The sequence below is a fragment of the Pleuronectes platessa genome, chromosome 7 (assembly GCF_947347685.1).
Source record: "Pleuronectes platessa chromosome 7, fPlePla1.1, whole genome shotgun sequence".
NCBI lineage: Eukaryota > Metazoa > Chordata > Actinopteri > Pleuronectiformes > Pleuronectidae > Pleuronectes > Pleuronectes platessa.
The window spans coordinates 24,541,310-24,558,758 of NC_070632.1; the positions used below are offsets into that span (position 1 = coordinate 24,541,310).

The 17,449-nt window shown below is 39.5% G+C and overlaps 1 protein-coding gene across 6 annotated transcripts in view; it reads right to left on the reverse strand.

The window, feature by feature from the left end:
• Positions 1-72: 72 nt before the first annotated feature.
• pot1 (protection of telomeres 1 homolog) overlaps positions 73-17,449 on the reverse strand; it is a 67,886-nt gene continuing 50,509 nt past the window's right edge. For 3 of the 6 annotated variants that reach the window (XM_053427705.1, XM_053427704.1, XM_053427702.1), the window contains 10 exons: positions 12,292-12,476; positions 11,771-11,883; positions 10,302-10,328; positions 8,403-8,559; positions 7,694-7,902; positions 7,355-7,490; positions 5,439-5,521; positions 4,789-4,883; positions 2,867-2,972; positions 2,003-2,314 (listed from right to left, as the gene is read on the reverse strand). In XM_053427705.1, the coding sequence (XP_053283680.1) occupies positions 2,172-2,314; positions 2,867-2,972; positions 4,789-4,883; positions 5,439-5,521; positions 7,355-7,490; positions 7,694-7,902; positions 8,403-8,559; positions 10,302-10,328; positions 11,771-11,883; positions 12,292-12,476 (1,254 nt within the window). In that variant the 3' untranslated portion in view covers positions 2,003-2,171. Of the gene's footprint in view, positions 692-2,002; positions 2,315-2,866; positions 2,973-4,788; positions 4,989-5,438; positions 5,522-7,354; positions 7,491-7,693; positions 7,903-8,402; positions 8,560-10,301; positions 10,329-11,770; positions 11,884-12,291; positions 12,477-17,449 lie in introns of those variants that run through there. The other 3 variants (XM_053427703.1, XM_053427706.1, XM_053427707.1) reach the window with 3 other exon arrangements.

A 17,449-nucleotide genomic window follows, 5' to 3' on the forward strand; every position in this document is an offset into this window, starting at 1 on the left:
GAGGAGGAGGAGGAGGAGGAGGGGGAGGGGGATGGGAGAGCAAGGGTCCAGTCATCTGTCAAGCTTACATTAGATCCTATAATAAACTATACAAACCACAGATTAAATTTCATTTTCCAATTTATGTTGTATGGATTTATTATTACCATGCTATACATTATATGCACACAGTATTAAACTGAATAATTGTAACTTTCTTTTTTAGAAAACCCAAACTCTTTCAATGGATAATGTCCCAGGACTATTCAAAACAATAACATATTCCTTCACAAGGTCCATGGTATCTGTATAAAATCCATTTGAACATTAATTTTGAATTATTGGACATTTTGTTTTCCTGCTACATCTCTACAGTCTGAGACTGAGGACATGTGAGCTCCAGTGAACTGGAGGAAAATCCACTGCATCGTTCTGTCAGAACAGATAACATGTGTGGTCTGCCATCTAGTGCAAAACATGGGTATTACACCAACAACCCTGCGGCTTTAATCTGATCTGCAACATTAAAACGAAAAATAATGCCTCTTTACCCAATCGGGATCAATACAGGATCTTATTAATCTAATCTTAACCAGTAGAGGTGGAAATTTCTGAATTCCTTGGCCCCGTTTGTCTTTTGACCTCGTCCTTTGGCATTCAGCACCTGGTTTGGTATAGATTCTGCTGTTTACTCTCCCTGGCTCAGGCAGTCCTGTGGGGGAAAGGGGCAAAGATGAAAACAGACTGAGACATGTTATCTTTGGTCAGATAAAATCTATAAATCTTGGTAGTTATACCCAGTCTTCTGCCTCTGCCTGGACAGTAACCAGGACAAGCTTCCTGCTCTGGCGGACTATATTAAGACACGAGTCAATACAAATGTCATCAAGTGGACAAATAAAGGATAACTAGATCAATATTTTTGGTTCATCCCTTTTGTTGACCACTTGTTGTACTTCGGTCCCGCAAAGTATCAACACAGGTCTTTCATAAAAGTGCATCATGCGGTCAGTTGACCAGCAGATGGCAGAGCAGCACCACTGATCACCTCTGAACAGTTCTCTGAAGATGAACAGTCACAGTTTGTATAGAAAGTGAAAACTTCCCATAAAACTCTCACTGCAGAAATGGTCTGATCCACCAGAGGCGAATATGTCCCTCTATACAGTGCAATGAAGTCAAGAAGTGATATTATATCGAGTTGATCTGTCCATCAATTCAGGGTGTAATATCCACTCATTATGTATACCACTTTTACTTAAGAGGATTGCAGGACATTGGGTAAGAAAGGGGGGTTACACCCTGGACAATGCATGAGTATCCTAGAAAAACTCCTACAGAAACGAGGAGAACATGAAAACAGAAAGAGCCCGTGGGAACCTTCTTGCTGGTGCTAACACCACTTTGCCGCTGTAGCAGAATATCTGTTTACTTCAATGGTACCTAAAGCAACCCCTCACCTGTGAATCCCTTCATTTGCTTAACACAAAATTGTTCCAGCCTGAATACCCACTAATGATTGAGGAGGAAATATGAAACAAATCTAAGAATTGGTTCGATCCACACATCCGGATTTCAGCTCAGAAAAACAATAAATCCTGAATTCAGAAATCTAAATCTAAATCTGAGCCTGGCTTCTCGCAATCTCAGCACAGATGAGGCAGGTTATGAAAGTGTTTTGTTGCCAGGAGCGAGTAGTGGTGGTGAAGGTTGTTTGTCAAGAGCTTCAGATTTTTTAATACGTCTTCTTAGCGGAGCTAAATGGATCAGAAATCGATAAACCCATAAACCCAGACCAGGGCTAGCAGCGAAGTAGTGAGTTTACATTGTTTTTGTGTTCCACCACAGGAGGCAGAACTTGCAGTGAAGGAAGAGCGGTAAATTTACAGCTGTTGATTCTAACGCTGGCTATATAGCTCCTATAATAGCCCAGGACCTGTACTGATATTGAGAATGCAAACCTGCATGTGTGCCAAACAGAATTCTCTGGCTATTTGTTTGCATCCATATACGTTTCAACAAATAAAGTCACAATTTAGTCTTTTATTTTGAAAAAGTCAGTAAAAGTACCCTCACATGTCAGTCAGCAGTATTTACATTTATTATCCCTTTACAACATATAAATAATACAAAAATATTTTTTTTTAAAACTGTTCTTGCTGGTTTGACGGTGACCTCCGACCTGCAGGGGCTCAGGCGGGGTCAGGTTCAGACCATGTGGAGGAGGAGGGTCTGATGACGGAGGTGTTGCAGATCTGGTAGCAGGTTTGGTTCTGTCCCTCATCATCCGTTGCTTGGTACGCTGTCATACACAAATTGAGCTGAGGACGCCCAGCTGATGACACACAAACACAAGAGTGACCCACAGCCCTCAACACCTACATCTGCAAAAAACACTAACACAAAAACACTTTCCAGCTAGACTCTGCGTTATATCTGTTAGAGATTCAGATCCGAGGTTCTGGAACACGATACCCAAGGGAAATATGGCAGGCTGAGTCAGCTGCCATGATTTGCATTCCCTGATTTTACCCAACTTGAGGTAGTCATACTTTTCTGACACATGTTTTGTCTTCTTCTTTCTCATTGTTTTATTCCTGTGTTTTTCTTTTTTCCGGTTTTACTTTAGGACTTTTTTAAGCACTCTGTAACTTGTACATAAATTATCATTATTATTCACTTCAGCTGAAGTCGTAGCAGAAAATAAAAACTGCTGCTGTTCATTCTGATTCTTCTTATTTCTATGTTTATTGTTGTTTTCAGAATATTTATTTTCTTAGCCCACAGAAATGATGCGTAACAATTAACTGGACGTTACAACTCTGTCTGAAGCTGCTGTTGCACTTAAGTTTTACACCTTTAAACTCAGAGGGTTTGACAAAGGTACCTTCACTGCCCCCTGGTGGACAAAGGGCATCCATGGTTTGATGGATGCTTTTCTGAGCCTCCTGATTGGCTGCTGCTTCCTCCGCTTTCACGCCGAAGAACAACTCCTAATAATAGACACGAGACATGAGAATCGAACAAAAGTGAACCAGTCAGACCATTAGCACACATAACGTTTTACCTTGAAAATCAGTGGCTCTTTATTTGTTTGTATGGTGAGTTCATAGGAATATGACTCAGATTCAAGATATGCTAATACCTTAGAAATATGTGTAAAAGATGTTCATAAACATGATGGATGCCACCTCAATGTATTTGAGGGAGAGTGCACAAGGATAGTAAATAAGTACAATTGATACCATATATGGCAACACTTCTGACACCATGCAGTGTTCATTCGTAAACATGACATCAAAGAGTAAATATTACCGCACTACGGTTGTATGCATCCGCCAACCAGTGCATTTACAGTGTTCCACCCCCCCGATTCATATAAAGTCAGTTTGACCTCTGACGACTGAAATGTAATCACTTCATCTTTGAGTCCCAGTGAACATTTGTTCCAAATTTGAAGACATTCCCCTTAAGCCGATCTTAAGATATCATGTTCAAGAAAAACATTAACATACTTTGTGAGGACACAGTGACATCGTCCTTTGAGATTTAGCTACTAACATCGAATTCAAGCTCAAGTCAATGTTTGTGCCAAATGAGAAATAATTCCTTTAAGGTGTTCCGGTGACATCATACTCACAAGGCAAAAACTGGGCTTTGTGTGGTCACAGTGACCTTTGACACCTATATTATATTCAGGTCCACCTGTAGTCTAAGTGAAACATGAAAACAGAATGCCTCTGGCCAATGGCTGATGCTGGCAAACAAACGTTTTACCAGTTTGGAGGTTGAAATCTGGACTTTTCATCAGTGTCAGAAGGGTAATAAAGAAATGGACTGAAGCAGCATTAAACATGCTGTTAATGCTGTCACAAGTCCCACAAGTCCCACAAGAAACTGTTCTTTATGAAAATGGCTTAAAACATGTCTCGCCACAGTGAGCTGATGATGACTGGAACAGGTCTCTGTTACTGACATGGAGGAAACAATACACGTCTTTAGAGGTGATCCCAGACGCTGGTAAGTTTTCTACTGGTGCTGGATCAAAATATGGAAAGCCCTAGATCCAATGATTTTGATTCAATACTTATACCATCCCCTGCATGTTAAAATATTTGGACACGTCCTAACAATAATAACATAAATATGAAACGTAATTTATATAATTATTATACATTTCTTCAAAGTAATGAATATATGATCCATTAGTGAAAAACTTGATTCCTCGCCTCTCCTGACAATTCTGGACCAAACGTAAATTCTGTTCATACCTGTAAGGTTACTCAAAGTACCATTGGTGAATGAGACCAATTCTCATAAATCCAGATCTTGCATGGGGACCCATTATGTCCTCTCTGATCCAAACGTTTCTGATTCTGAGACTTTATTGTTTCTGAGAGTTTAATGATGAAAACTACAGTTACTTTTATCTGAATTTCTGACGGTATTTGAATATAGCCTGTATCTCCATTAAATGGCCTTGTATTTATATAGCGCTTTTCTAGTCTTGATGACCACTTTACAAGTAAGAATGGATGGCTGGTGCCAACACAGCCGTAACTCATCATTACATAACTTTTCTTCTTCTTTTGTTTCATCTGCTGTTCTGTGAACCTTCCCTTATTTTTAGAGAACTTTAGAAGAAAGCAGACGACATATTACTGAAGTAACATGAACACAAACTGTACTAAAACGCTTATGTGACGCATTTTAGTTAGAGTTCAGACAGAGGAGTTAGGAAAAACTTATCCCTTCTCCTTGTGATGTGAGTCAGAGCGTGCAGGATGTTTAATGTGATCTGAAACTCACAGCGTCTCTCCACAGGAAGACCTCCAGCGTGTCAGTGGCGTCCTGCAGCTTGAGCTTCATCAGCAGGACGTACTGGAGCAGCTGGACACCAAGAGCTGCCGAGCAGAGACATTAACACGGTGTGATTTATTTCGGAGAGAGAGCTGCAGCTCCAACAGACCTGAGATCAGCCAGGAGCCTTTGAGAACTTTTACAACCTGCTGAATCAGGGAAAAAAGTCAAATGACACAAATATAAAACTCAGAGTGAGGGTGAAGAAAGGGTCACACACATTAATCTTGTGGTTCCTGCAGATATGAGCTGTGACTGTCTCAGTTGCAGAATGATAATGTCTTAGGGCTGCACTTAACAAGCATAGTTACTCATTATTATTAAACACAATTTACCATCAGTCTAAGGGGGCATCTTTAAATGACTTGTTTTGTCTGTCCAGACCAAAACCCAAAGATATTCAGAGCTGAAAATCTTTCAAATAAAAAGGTGCAACTAGAGAATGCGTTTTACATTTGGCTTCATTTAAGAAAAGTGTTTTCTTTCGTTAAAGTTGCATAATTCGATATCTTTGTTACTTTAGGGAAGAGAGAACAAACTGAAAACACGACATAGCTGCTTCCTGTGTGTCCAGAGATTCTAACCAAACTCTGTCTCACCTTCTGCGATGATCTTCTCATCGATCGTCTCGACTCCTTCAGCAAACGGCTCCCTCACTGTCGCCCTCGAGCACCGCTCACACCTGAAACACAAACAGGAACTAATGAAGAATGAGCTGGAACCCTCTCAGGCCTCTACATTGTCACAACAGAAACTCTACTTTGGCTTTTGAACAAATGTTATCTTATCAACATCCCATCAGATTGAACAAAGACCCTGCTGCTCAGTTTGTTGCATTATACGCAATAAATCTTCTCTTTGTGATGAAGCTGTTTCCATAAAATGCTTTCTCCAAGGTCAAGAATACACTTTCAATGTCTAATTATGAACATGGAAGAGAAGTCACCATGTGCTCAGAAAATGTCACGAGGACTTGAAGGAATCTGTGACCTGAAAGCTGCTCAACAAAAACGATGAGTTACTGGGGGTGAGACAGTTCTTGTCTGTCTCTGCAGAGAAGAATTTACTTTAAAGCTGCGAATTGCAAGTCTCTGTTAGTTTCAGACTGACACAGCATTCACCTCGTTTAAATAGCAAACGCACTTGCACCTTTCCGTATATTCACGCGGAGTCGGGATAATCGGGAATGGGAAATTCACGAGAATACCATCTCAAGTAGGAACAACCAATCGGAAAGTCAGTGAAAGTATTTCCTACACAAGTTGCCGAGTACTAATTGCTTATGAACCAGAAAACATTATTTTACAACCAGATTTAAATAGTAGCCTGTAATGTGAACTTATGTTCCGCTTCTGTCATTTGCAAACTGCACGTCCATCTCTCACAAGCCCAAACACAAAACCTTTTAGCCAATGCAGACTTCTCTATACAGTCATACATTGTTAATCAAGATGTTGTTATAACACTCTTAATACATAAATGCAATACATATTGTTTACACCATCCATTTTTTTCCTCGACATGGTGTAAAACTTGCTGTTTTGAGTCAGTGGAAAGTGAAGTCAGTAGCTCAGTATTTCACTTATTTTAAGGCTCATTATTAAAAGAGTAACTAACACCTATGCTGGCAGGTGTATAATGAGTGTTCTCTCTGCTTGTTAGTAAGAAGATGTGCTCGTGCACTGAGTGACGCACTTCTCTCTCTGCATAGAAGTGTTTGTTTAACTCCTTTTCTTAACCCACTGTTATAACAAGAATCCAACAAGATGCCAAAGGGACCAGGAGACGAAGTACAAGCACTCGGAACCACGCAACTGTGTCACTGACCCTTTTCCCACAGTGAAGCTAACTAAATGGATTCAAACACTTGGACACAAACGCACGTGCATCATAAACTTAAATCTCAATGTGCATTGTTCATCCCCCAGAGTCGTTATTTACCTTGGTCAAAACTAGTTGCGTTTCTGCCACACAATTACTCGCAGATCATTTTATCTGCTAACGCAGATCTTGAGTCAGTAGTAAACATGAAGGTAACTGCAGTCAGTGTGAACACAGACAACAATCCCTTCAACAGGGAGTCATGCACAGGTTCTGCAGGTAAGCCAAGATAACAGAGGTTCATAATGTGCTGAGCAGAGGGGGATGTAACATCGTACACATACTTTACTTGGGTATTTGTTTTTCTGATGAACTTTTCCTTCTATTCCCTAAATTTGAACACAAATTTCAGCACTTTCTACCACCTTTTCAAAACTGGCTTGTTGCTTTCGTTTTAATGCATTTGATGGGGAATATAAATGAAATGTAAATATTTATAGGGATCCCTATCCAAAATTGATATACCACAGATGTATTCTTAATGTTGTTTTTAACTTATATATATATAAATATATATAAAAATCAGTCATCTTCAACGAGAAAAAAACATAGATGGCTGACATAGCTCCTCATTAATGATTTGTTTAGCAGTGGAGACCAAATAAAACAAATGTCATTGAAGCTCTTCTCTGACCCGTAGTATCTCTTTCTGCCCCTGAACAGGAAAGGTGCAGACATGTCAAGCAGCGCCAGGTGACCGCCTGACGGCCTCACGGGGATGATGTTCTCGTACCCGGCTGCCAGTCGACATGTTTCCTCCAGAGTCGAACCTGCAAAACACCACGTCTGTCACCAGGTGCCTGCTATGGGATAAAAACCTGAATGTCTTGTGTGTTTTTGTGAGTTTGATGGCAGCACACAATATAGACCATCTTCTTTCATCTGATTAATGATTCAAATGCTTTATATGCAGAACTGTTCATTAAAAAACACCTGATCAAGGCAAATAAAAATAATTAACGATTTGAAATACCCCTGAGGAAGAGGAGCCCTTTGGTTTTGCCCTCAGACATGAGCTGGGTGGACAGGTGAACACTCAGAGCTCGCTTCTGGGATTCTGCAGAGTCTGCGGGGACGTCAACCTTCCCAGAGAGCAAGCACAGCGGGGGACTCCAGGATCCAGGGTCCCTGGAAGCCTTTGAAAAGACACCAGCTACCAGTTCATCATCTGGGACGTCCAGCCTGAGAGCAGAGTGTAGAATCAGAGGGAAATCTGATATATACAAATGTAGCAATCCTTCCTGACTCAGACATTTTTGCTGCTCTAACCGCAAATGAAAGAGAGGTACAAAGAAGGAAAAGTAAATGAGAACAGATTTAATAACACATTTTTTTTCTTTGGTGCCACAGTCAAATCTGTATGTTTACTTTGCAACTGAAAAGTGTTGCTCTGCCAACAGACTTAGACTCAGAATGATCAAAAGGTTTGTATATATTCGAAAGTTCGATAAACCTCAACACTTCCGGAAACATTATCACTGGCTGCTACAAATGTCTACATGTTTGTACTATATATTAAAAATTAATGTGACTGTTTCATCTAACTGAGCAGAGCTGCACCAGTGGATCAGGGGAAAATACCTTATAATTGGCTGCATGTGCACAGGAAACAATGAACTGATACAGTGATACTGAGTGACTCTGTGTGTGTGTCTGTGTGCGTGCTCTTGCGTAGTTCGTACATAGATGTGCACTTGCTGCAGTAGAGTTTCAGAGCCTGGTGGAGTCTTTGCGGCTGGTAGGATCCCAGCTGGACTGTGACGTGGTGAATTTGACCCGGTTCAGATCGCTTCAGCTCGGACAGCGTCACTGGCTGCAAGTCGTGACTGCAGCTTCTCTCTGACCAGGACACAAAAAAACATCCAGTTAATAGACACATAGACACAAAACAGAGTGAAACTCATGAACTTTTGAAGTTTGTCATTTTTGAGTTTTTGAGGCCATGTGGAAAGGCACACCTGGTAAACACAGCCTGCAACGACGGCCCATGTTACACTTCTAAAACAAACATGTTCGAGGCTAAAATTATAATTTACCATACAACAAATTTATGGAAATGGTTGGATGATGCACTGATGTAAAAATACAACAATTAGCAGTAAAAGCTACACATCTTTAAAACTACTGATATATGAAACCACAATTTTGTCTAAAATTTTTGTTTCAGCTTGTCTGAGTGAAGTTAATGTTTAGGAAGTATAAATATAAGTTTAATAATTCTTTAAGGTGACATGTGTCTTAGAATGTCTACTTTGGAAATCCACATTAGCATTTGTTGTAATGACAAAACCATTCACCAATGAACCATTACGGTGATTTATTCATTGTATCTCATTATATACTTTAGAACTATTGGAATTATTGTATTAATGTTTGGGGTGTTAATAAGACTACTGCTACTAAAATTGTATTCTGAATAAGTAGTCCCCATTTATTTTCATTTTATTTTATTTGGCTGCAACACTGTTTACCCCTGAAACTGCAAAAGTGTTTTGTGAACTCAAACACTTCACCCACCCCTCCATCGTTGTAGTGGGGAGTAAATAATGAGTGAATTTCCATTATTAGTTGAACTATCCATTCAATATATATATACACAATTGATTACTATAGCCTAAATGATCACAACAATTTTGTATCTTCTGTAGGTAAAGTCGACTGCTGCTCACACTTCTCTTTCTCTATAATCAATATTTTTCTTAAATCAGATAAATATTTCTTCATACCTGGCTATCCATTCATAATTCGGCCCGTCTCTCGTGCTGACACACACCCACACAGCACAACACAAACAGTGTCACCGAACACGTGTTAACTCAGCTTGGTTAAAAACTACATCATTTGTAAACTTAGTTAATGTGTTAAGAGCAGTAGTGATAAACCCTATTCAATGAATCAAAAAAGTTTGGGACAGAATCGCTCGTATACAAATGCTGATAAAATAATTTGGTTATAGTGATCAAGTTATCTGCTTACAGTGTTCATTTTTTAATATGTTCAAGTCTGTCAGTAATGCTCCTATGCTCTGTAGTATCCCTGATCTCCAGGAGTTGCACATTGCTGTACATGGGCAAATGGACTTCAACAACGTGCTGCTTGTTTAACACAATGCTCTCAGGTAATTACCCATGTGGAATCAAGTATTACTGTGTTGAGTATTGTTTAATTCTTGTGTAACTTTTAATTGTTTCACCATGTTTTTTTCCTTCCCTGTGTTGTCTGGTGTCTAAGATTATACTTTTAAAGAGTGCTTCATACAAGATTTGGCTTCTTTCCTCCCTGTTTATGCTCTGCTATTGGATGTCTAGAATATTGAATTTGTTACGCATCATTAAAGTTCCTCAAATCTATATAAACAACTGTATGCCCACAGATAAAATGTTACAAGTGCAGTTTACTATCAGGCTATTAATGAGACTGCAGAGGTCGGCACTTTAAATATATTCTAAACTGAAAGAAAAGGACAATAAGTGACACATAATCAGATTAAATATAAACAAACGACTAATCCTCAAAAACTTCTCATTCATTTTCCATTTGTCGAGTAAGACATGTTGAGCGTCTGCATTGTGGTTTCTTACCTGTGCTGCACTCTGCTCTTTCACCATCTGAAAACACAAACAGACAAACCATAAAGAACTGAACCAGACACACAAATATACAAATCAATAAGCAATAATAAACACACTGTTTACTACTGAGTTGCTCCTGCTGAGGCACATCTTTTATCACCTGATCTTCATATAGGAAGGCTTAAAACAAGGGCAACTGTCTCTGCTGTTTAACTCTGAAAGTTAAAAGTAGATGAATCTTCTTCCTTGTTAAAATATTATTTTATAACTAGGATGAAATATTCAAAGCAGATGAAGTCAAACATATATCAAAGCAATATGCCAAATCAAAAATCTGAGAATATGTAAGTAAATAAATAATTCAAGATAACAACAACAATAATAACACAATACATAACAATTTTATTTCATTCATTCAAATCGTTTTTCCCTTCTTCACATAATGACTCTGGTATCTTAGATTTAAAGCAGGTTTTAAAAAAGAAGAACATTTGTACACTGCTCCCGAAGAAACTGTGTCACAGATATTTTGTCTTCTCAGAGTTACACAACAACAACAACAGACATATGGCCTGCAGCACTGGACACAGAGCTTTTTTAAGAGCAGTTTTCAAAGCTACAGCTATTTGTACGTGGAAACCTTCAGGTCACGCATCTAATGGATGCAGCTCCCTGCTGATTCAGTACATCCATCTTTTATTCCACCCATCACTCCATCCATCCATCCTCTCTTGTCTCCTGCTTTACCTCGTCAGCTCCTGCACATCATACTGTTTTCTGGCTGCTAGCAAAGATGCTTTTCATTTCATCAAAGACTTTTGAGCAGCCACTACTTTCATCATTCTTTCATGTTTTTATTTTCGTGAGGCAGTCAAATATTTAAGTTTTTCTTCCAGTCATCTGTAAGAAGCCACTATGAAAGAGAGTCACTGTAGAAAATCTGACTTTTTTCATCAGCCATACTGGCAGCTCTGAGAAGTTGTACAACTACACTGGTGCTTTGGGCTAATTGCACAGTGCTATTATAATAGAGTACAGCAGTGGAGCCGATTCTCTGAACTTTCTCTGAAGGTGGTGCATATCTGAGTGCTATTGTCCGAATCAGATCCTCCAGATTGTTTGCAGACTTTCTCCAACATGTCCCATTGTATAAAGTCTGCGGAAAGTTGAGAGAATCGGATGTGAGAACACAGCAGGGTATTCCCCGCTGGAAAAAAAGAGAATGACCAAGTGATCTCAGCAGAAGAATCAATATGTTACTTCCTGCCTCTGGCTGTGCAACCTTTCCCCTGAATAAACAGAGGATTTTTGCTGTTTTGAACGCTTCTTTGCAGAGAACTTCCCACTGCATTGTGCATGTGTGGCAATCAAACAGCGGATAAAGTCCGGACCCAATTCTCAGGACTTTATTCGCAGATCATGTCTAAAAATGGCTAGAGAGAGAGAGAGAGAGAGAAGATGAGGAAAACTGTCTGTACCTATACAGTGCTCTGTCAAACTTAGAGACTCTGGTGGAGTGCTCCAGATGTCACAAAACTCCGAGTCGCTCAGGACATCTTCGGCGTCGTCGCTTGGGAACGCCTCAAGGGCTCTACAGATACATTGGGAAGGAGAAAAAAATAATCTCATGTTATGGGAGCACCACTCACATTCCAGTAAACTGAGTCAAATACTTTGGTACTTTTCCATCAAAAATATCACCATTTAAAATGTATTATTTTATTTTATCCAAAAGTTTTAAGCTGTTGATTTTTCAAATCCAAATCTATAATCTTCAAAAACAAAAGAATTCCTTTAAATTCAGGTTTAAAATTTGGGACCAGTAAAATACACTTTTATATATTACAGTGAAACAAATCTTTTCTGTAATAATCGCTGATAGTGCATTCTGCCAAAATGTGTCAACTTGCACACGCCTTGTCTGCACAAACAGCTGGAGGAAGTCGTTTTCTACAATGACTTGATTTTTAGCCTCAGTAATATACTGTCCCTGTTGTACCTTTTCAGCTCCTGCACGTCGCTGCTGTTTTCTGGAAGGACCCGAATCCCCCTTCCGTACGCCGTCCCACCGTGCAGATGAAAGGCCAGGTGATCCACCTCCTCTGATTGGCTGCTGGTGAGGCCAGGTACCTTACTGGACCCTGAAATCGCATGCAGGTTGTAGATCCTCAGAAAGTCTCCGGGCTGATGGGACAAACAATAAAGTTAAAGACACAAATAAATCGACCAAAAAGTTAAGAAATTAAAGGAAAATCAATCAGAGACCTCAAATTTCACTCTGAAATTTTGTTATTTGTGCCTAAAAAAATCTAGTTATATTAAATTGAATGTGCATTATGAGATAATGAAGTATTATTTCAGAGAGTGGTTCAACCCAAGTTTACTAAGCGCTTCCCAAAATGTCTCTCATTCAATCAGCACAGCTGCCATGTAAGCTGCCAGTAGCCATCAGCAACAATTTGTGGCTCAGTGTCTCGCTCACTGATCCTGACGTGTCCCACATTAACCGCAGGTCGAACCTCTAACCCTGCGTTTAATGGAGCACCTGCTCAACCCCCCCCCCATCGCCACCACAGTGAGACACGACAGATGAATGTGTTGTCTGGCCCTCAGTGTTTGACTGTTGCAAAGGTAATGGAGGAAAACACTTTTTATTGTGATAAACTGTGTACATGAGTACACCATTCATTTTCTATCAAACTTTCATTAGGGATGTAGGACGTGTGAGAAATTGATTTTTTGTTTACATTTTGAGGAGAGAAAGCAAACTGTCCAAACAACCCCAAGATGTTGTGCTTCTCATTTGTCTCGAATGTCTCCTTCTTCTCTCACTCGGCCATATCCTTTTGTCTTATTCATCCCAAGGTGAAGGTAAGGTGAAAGGAGGAGTTGTGAGGAGAAGATGCAAAGTGAAAGGAAATGTGAAGTCTGATTCTTGTGAAGTGAGCTGGATCGGTCTGCAGGTGTTAAGAGCTTGTTATGCATCGTAGTTTTTATTTGCACAGCTAATGTGTGGGAAGTAATAATGATGCAGCAGTGCAGTGATGGCCCTCAAATTACTATAGTGAATCTAAATTAAATAAACACGTGTACATTCATTAAAAATGTAAAATGCATTTGTATTGTGAACAGATCCTTTAAACCACAGCTTGTCTGCCTCGACAATGAAAGCCAACAAGGCTACTTTTCAAATAATTGCATTTGCAGTTATTGATCCGCTTTGTAAATGTATGATGTAATTATCCAGTTTATAATTAGAATGTTAAATAATTTATAGGAATTAATATTTGCACATTTATCTCAGGGAAAGAGGAAATCATGGGAATGTATCTTGTGTCAAAATCTCCCGTCTCCATGATACAGAGGGATTATCAACCAGATAGAAACTTATATATTATATTATATTTATGCAAGTTATTAACTATCATTAATCAGACAGTAAATTAAACTAAATGTTGAGTCAGAATACAAATCTAAACTAGTTGAAATCAGTTATTTGTACTGGTACGAGACTGCACAAATGAGTAATCACAGTTTCAGTGGGGGCCAGGGTCTCCCTGTACTGCAGACTTTGGGCTATTTGCCTTTGCAGAACTTTTACGTATGAAAAACCTACATAACACACTAGAGGAAAGAACAACTGAAAAAAAATAAACCAATATGTCTTCATAAAGTCATTATGAAGTTTCATGACATAATTGGTTTTCAAGTCGGAGTCCGGAAACAAAATGATTGCAGATGGATGGAAATACCAATCAGTATATCCTGCGGCATTATATGCCATGGGATTCATAAATTTTGTGCCATAATGGGAGCATGAAGACATAACAAGGAACGCCTTTCACAATACACTTGTAGATGTAATTTAAATAAATCTAATATTTAGACCCCCATGTATGTGAAAAATCAAACCAGCATCTCCTGTAATCAGCTCCTCTCTGACACAGTGAGGGCAACTGAACACGCTTCATACAGATTTATCCCAAAACTCCATCACACTGTTGCAGGTGTTCCTATTTTTCTGCTAGGTCCATATGAACATCATCAGGTTTTAATGAATCAGCAGATGGCGATGTTGCACCAAACCTACAGTCAGTGCAGTAACAATGATTCCGAGGCTGCTCAAAGGACTTGGTTTTGAGGTTTTGTCATTTTCATTATTTTTTTCCAGTCTGTCAGTTCTCCGTCACGACGAGCCTGCAGCCGAGAGAAATCTGTTCTCACTCTCATCATCAGCAAACGCTTCACTGAACTGTCAGAGGGACTCACTCGGTTCACTGAGGCCTTTATACTGTTTTTACATGGCAGGGTTTAGTCACTATGAGCCATAGACATATACATATATATGACCTTTAATTGCATTATGGATGGAGAGCAGAGGAATGTCTCAGAAAGAGAATCCTATATAAGCTGTGGCTTCTTCAAATCAATTTTCTCAGTTAACCGTGGTGAACTTGGAGTCAGTGTCAGGGTGGATTAACTAGCTCAGCTGCTGAGGCCTGTGCTCCTCTTACGGTCCACATGAAAAGCGGCAAAATTAACTGGGAGGACTGGAGAGCCACAAACACTTCCATAGAAGAATTTTTATATCTGGAATTATCCTTTAAACTGGAAAGATTTCCACATATCTGGATGTTTCTTTGGATATGACAGAGAAGAGAGGTTCAGAAAATTTGAGTCAATTCATTAACTGGAAAAAAATAAGAAATTAACCTTGTTTGGCGTCTCGTTTGTGCTGTGATCTCTAAACAGAATATAAAACAATGGAACATCGACAGATAGCCAGGTTATCTAGACAAAGCTCCTGAACTCAAATGAAATGCTAAATTGGGTGCAGACTCATTTTCACCCCAAGATATTTGGAATGTGTGTATGTATATAAAATATAATTAGGGCTCGAGCACCTAAAGGTGGGAGGCCCTATTGAAATTGAAATGATTATTATTATTATTACTACTATTTTTCCAACAAAAGAAGGGGATTTTTGAGGGCTTTAACATGCTCAACTTCTAACCAAACTTTGCAGAACATTTTTAAGTGGTGAAGATTTAGGTATTCTGGAGTAATTTGAAATGGGAGAGGCAAAATGGCTCAACAGCGCCCCCTGGAATGCAGCCCCTAGGTTTCCTTTTGACCAATCTTCACATGTATCATGACCAGACAAACAAAAAAGTCTCAAGGGGCATTGTATAAAACGCCTTCATCCTAGTGAGTAGCCTGGCTTGTTTCCTCTCCCTCCGCCTAAACAGAGGTTTTCCCCACCTGACATAAATCGTTGCTCAGACTTCGCAGATAATCTGTCCCGTTGACCGACATTGAGAATAAATCTTCAAAAAAAAGGCAGCAATATAAAAATATGACTTTTTCATAACCAGTTAAAACTTCTTTTAGAGGCTTTAATTTATTTAATTGTATATGCTTTCATTTTAGCTTCCTTCATCTTCAGCAGCCCTTCCTAAGTACATGGGGAAACATTCTAATTGAATATGAATCGTTAAATTTGCAAATTTCATTGCGGCAGGAAGCACACTATGACACCCTACAGACAATATTTTAGTTTTTAGAATCCCAGTCCTTGCCTGGATATATTTAGTCTCCGGAGACCAGGATGTTTAGCAGAATGAGACAGGAGAAATCAACTCTGAGTACTTCGAGTCTGGCTGTGTTTCACGGAGCTACACAAGAGTTTAGCTGAATTCATGGTTTGAGTTTGGGTACACAGGTGTAGAGAGAACTGAGAGAGTGACTAATGCTTAAAGATGGTGAGAAAACAGAGGACAGACGGCAGGGGCAAATAAAGGAGGTGCCATGTGGCATTGGCTCTGGCCAACCGTGATTATAGCGAAGAGGAATTCAGCCGTAAGAAGCCGCTCTAAGTTTAAATCAGAACGTGACTCATCTGAACAGAGTCGCTTTCTGAGGATGATTTTGTAAAGAACAAAGTGGAGCTGAAGTTCTTACAACACCTTTGTTTTGAGTGATTTGTATTAGATGAGTTGGGAAGATCATTAAAAACAGCCTGCTACTGTTTAATAGTGAGTGGACATGACATAAGAGACAAACTGGACTGCCAGGTCTCTGTGTACAGACTAGGGTTGTCACGAAATTCCTTCAAGGTGCTCTTGAGATGTCATGTTCACAAGAATGGGACGGATGAACAAACAGAAGGATTTATTGACAACATAAAAACACAATGCTTACAGGCTCTGGTTATTGCTGGCCCGAAGGCATAGCCATGAACTGTACATAAAGATGGACCACATGATTGCTCCCCAAAAGAAAGAACAAAGCGCCCTTATTGCCCCCTAGTGGTTGGCTGTAGTACAGGTCCTAAACATAGCCTTCTCCATGTTAGCAGATGGGACATGGACCAAATTACAACGTCTATGTGCAATTCAAAAAATGTCAGAGTACTTATTTATCCAGTAAGTGTTGTGGTAATCAATTATTTTATACTATGAAAACAGGGTGAAATATTATGATTGACAGCTGAGATTGACTCTTGACTGGTCGACCATGCGTATTGGTGGGACAAATCATTTTGAGTGTAAATTGACGAGAGCAGATTAATACTGTTTTGGATTAAGAGGAACGTGACCTTGGCTGTCTGTACCTTAGACCTACAAATTATGTATACTTTTCACTGATGGTGTCAACTTTGCCAAAGCTCAGAAGTCAGTGTGTCATAGGTGCATCAGCAGGTGGTGTGAAAATGTGTTTTTCAGTCAGTCAGTCCTATCTCGATGACAGCCAGTTCAGCAACACTGGTACAAAGAAGAGAGACAAAATATCTTCTGTACTGGCCTCTCTTCAAAGGTTATCACTGAAGTACAGAATTGGTTTTAAAATATATATATATATTTGTTTTTACAGAACTGCATGGACTGGCGGCAGCTCACGTCTCTAAACTGCTCTACCCCTGTTCCACCTCCAGACCCATCATCTGCTGGACAACCACTGCTCTACATTACATGCACCAAAGAGAAATCAATAAGGGTTTTCAGTTGTTGGCCCAAATCAGGACAGAGGAGATTATGCTTTAACCCGTGTCTGTTTGTTTTTATGTTGGTTGGTTGTTGTTCGTGTCTGTTTGTTTGCAAGATTACACACAAAGAATTTCAAAGATCCAGGAATCTTTTTTCCACTTTGTTTAACAT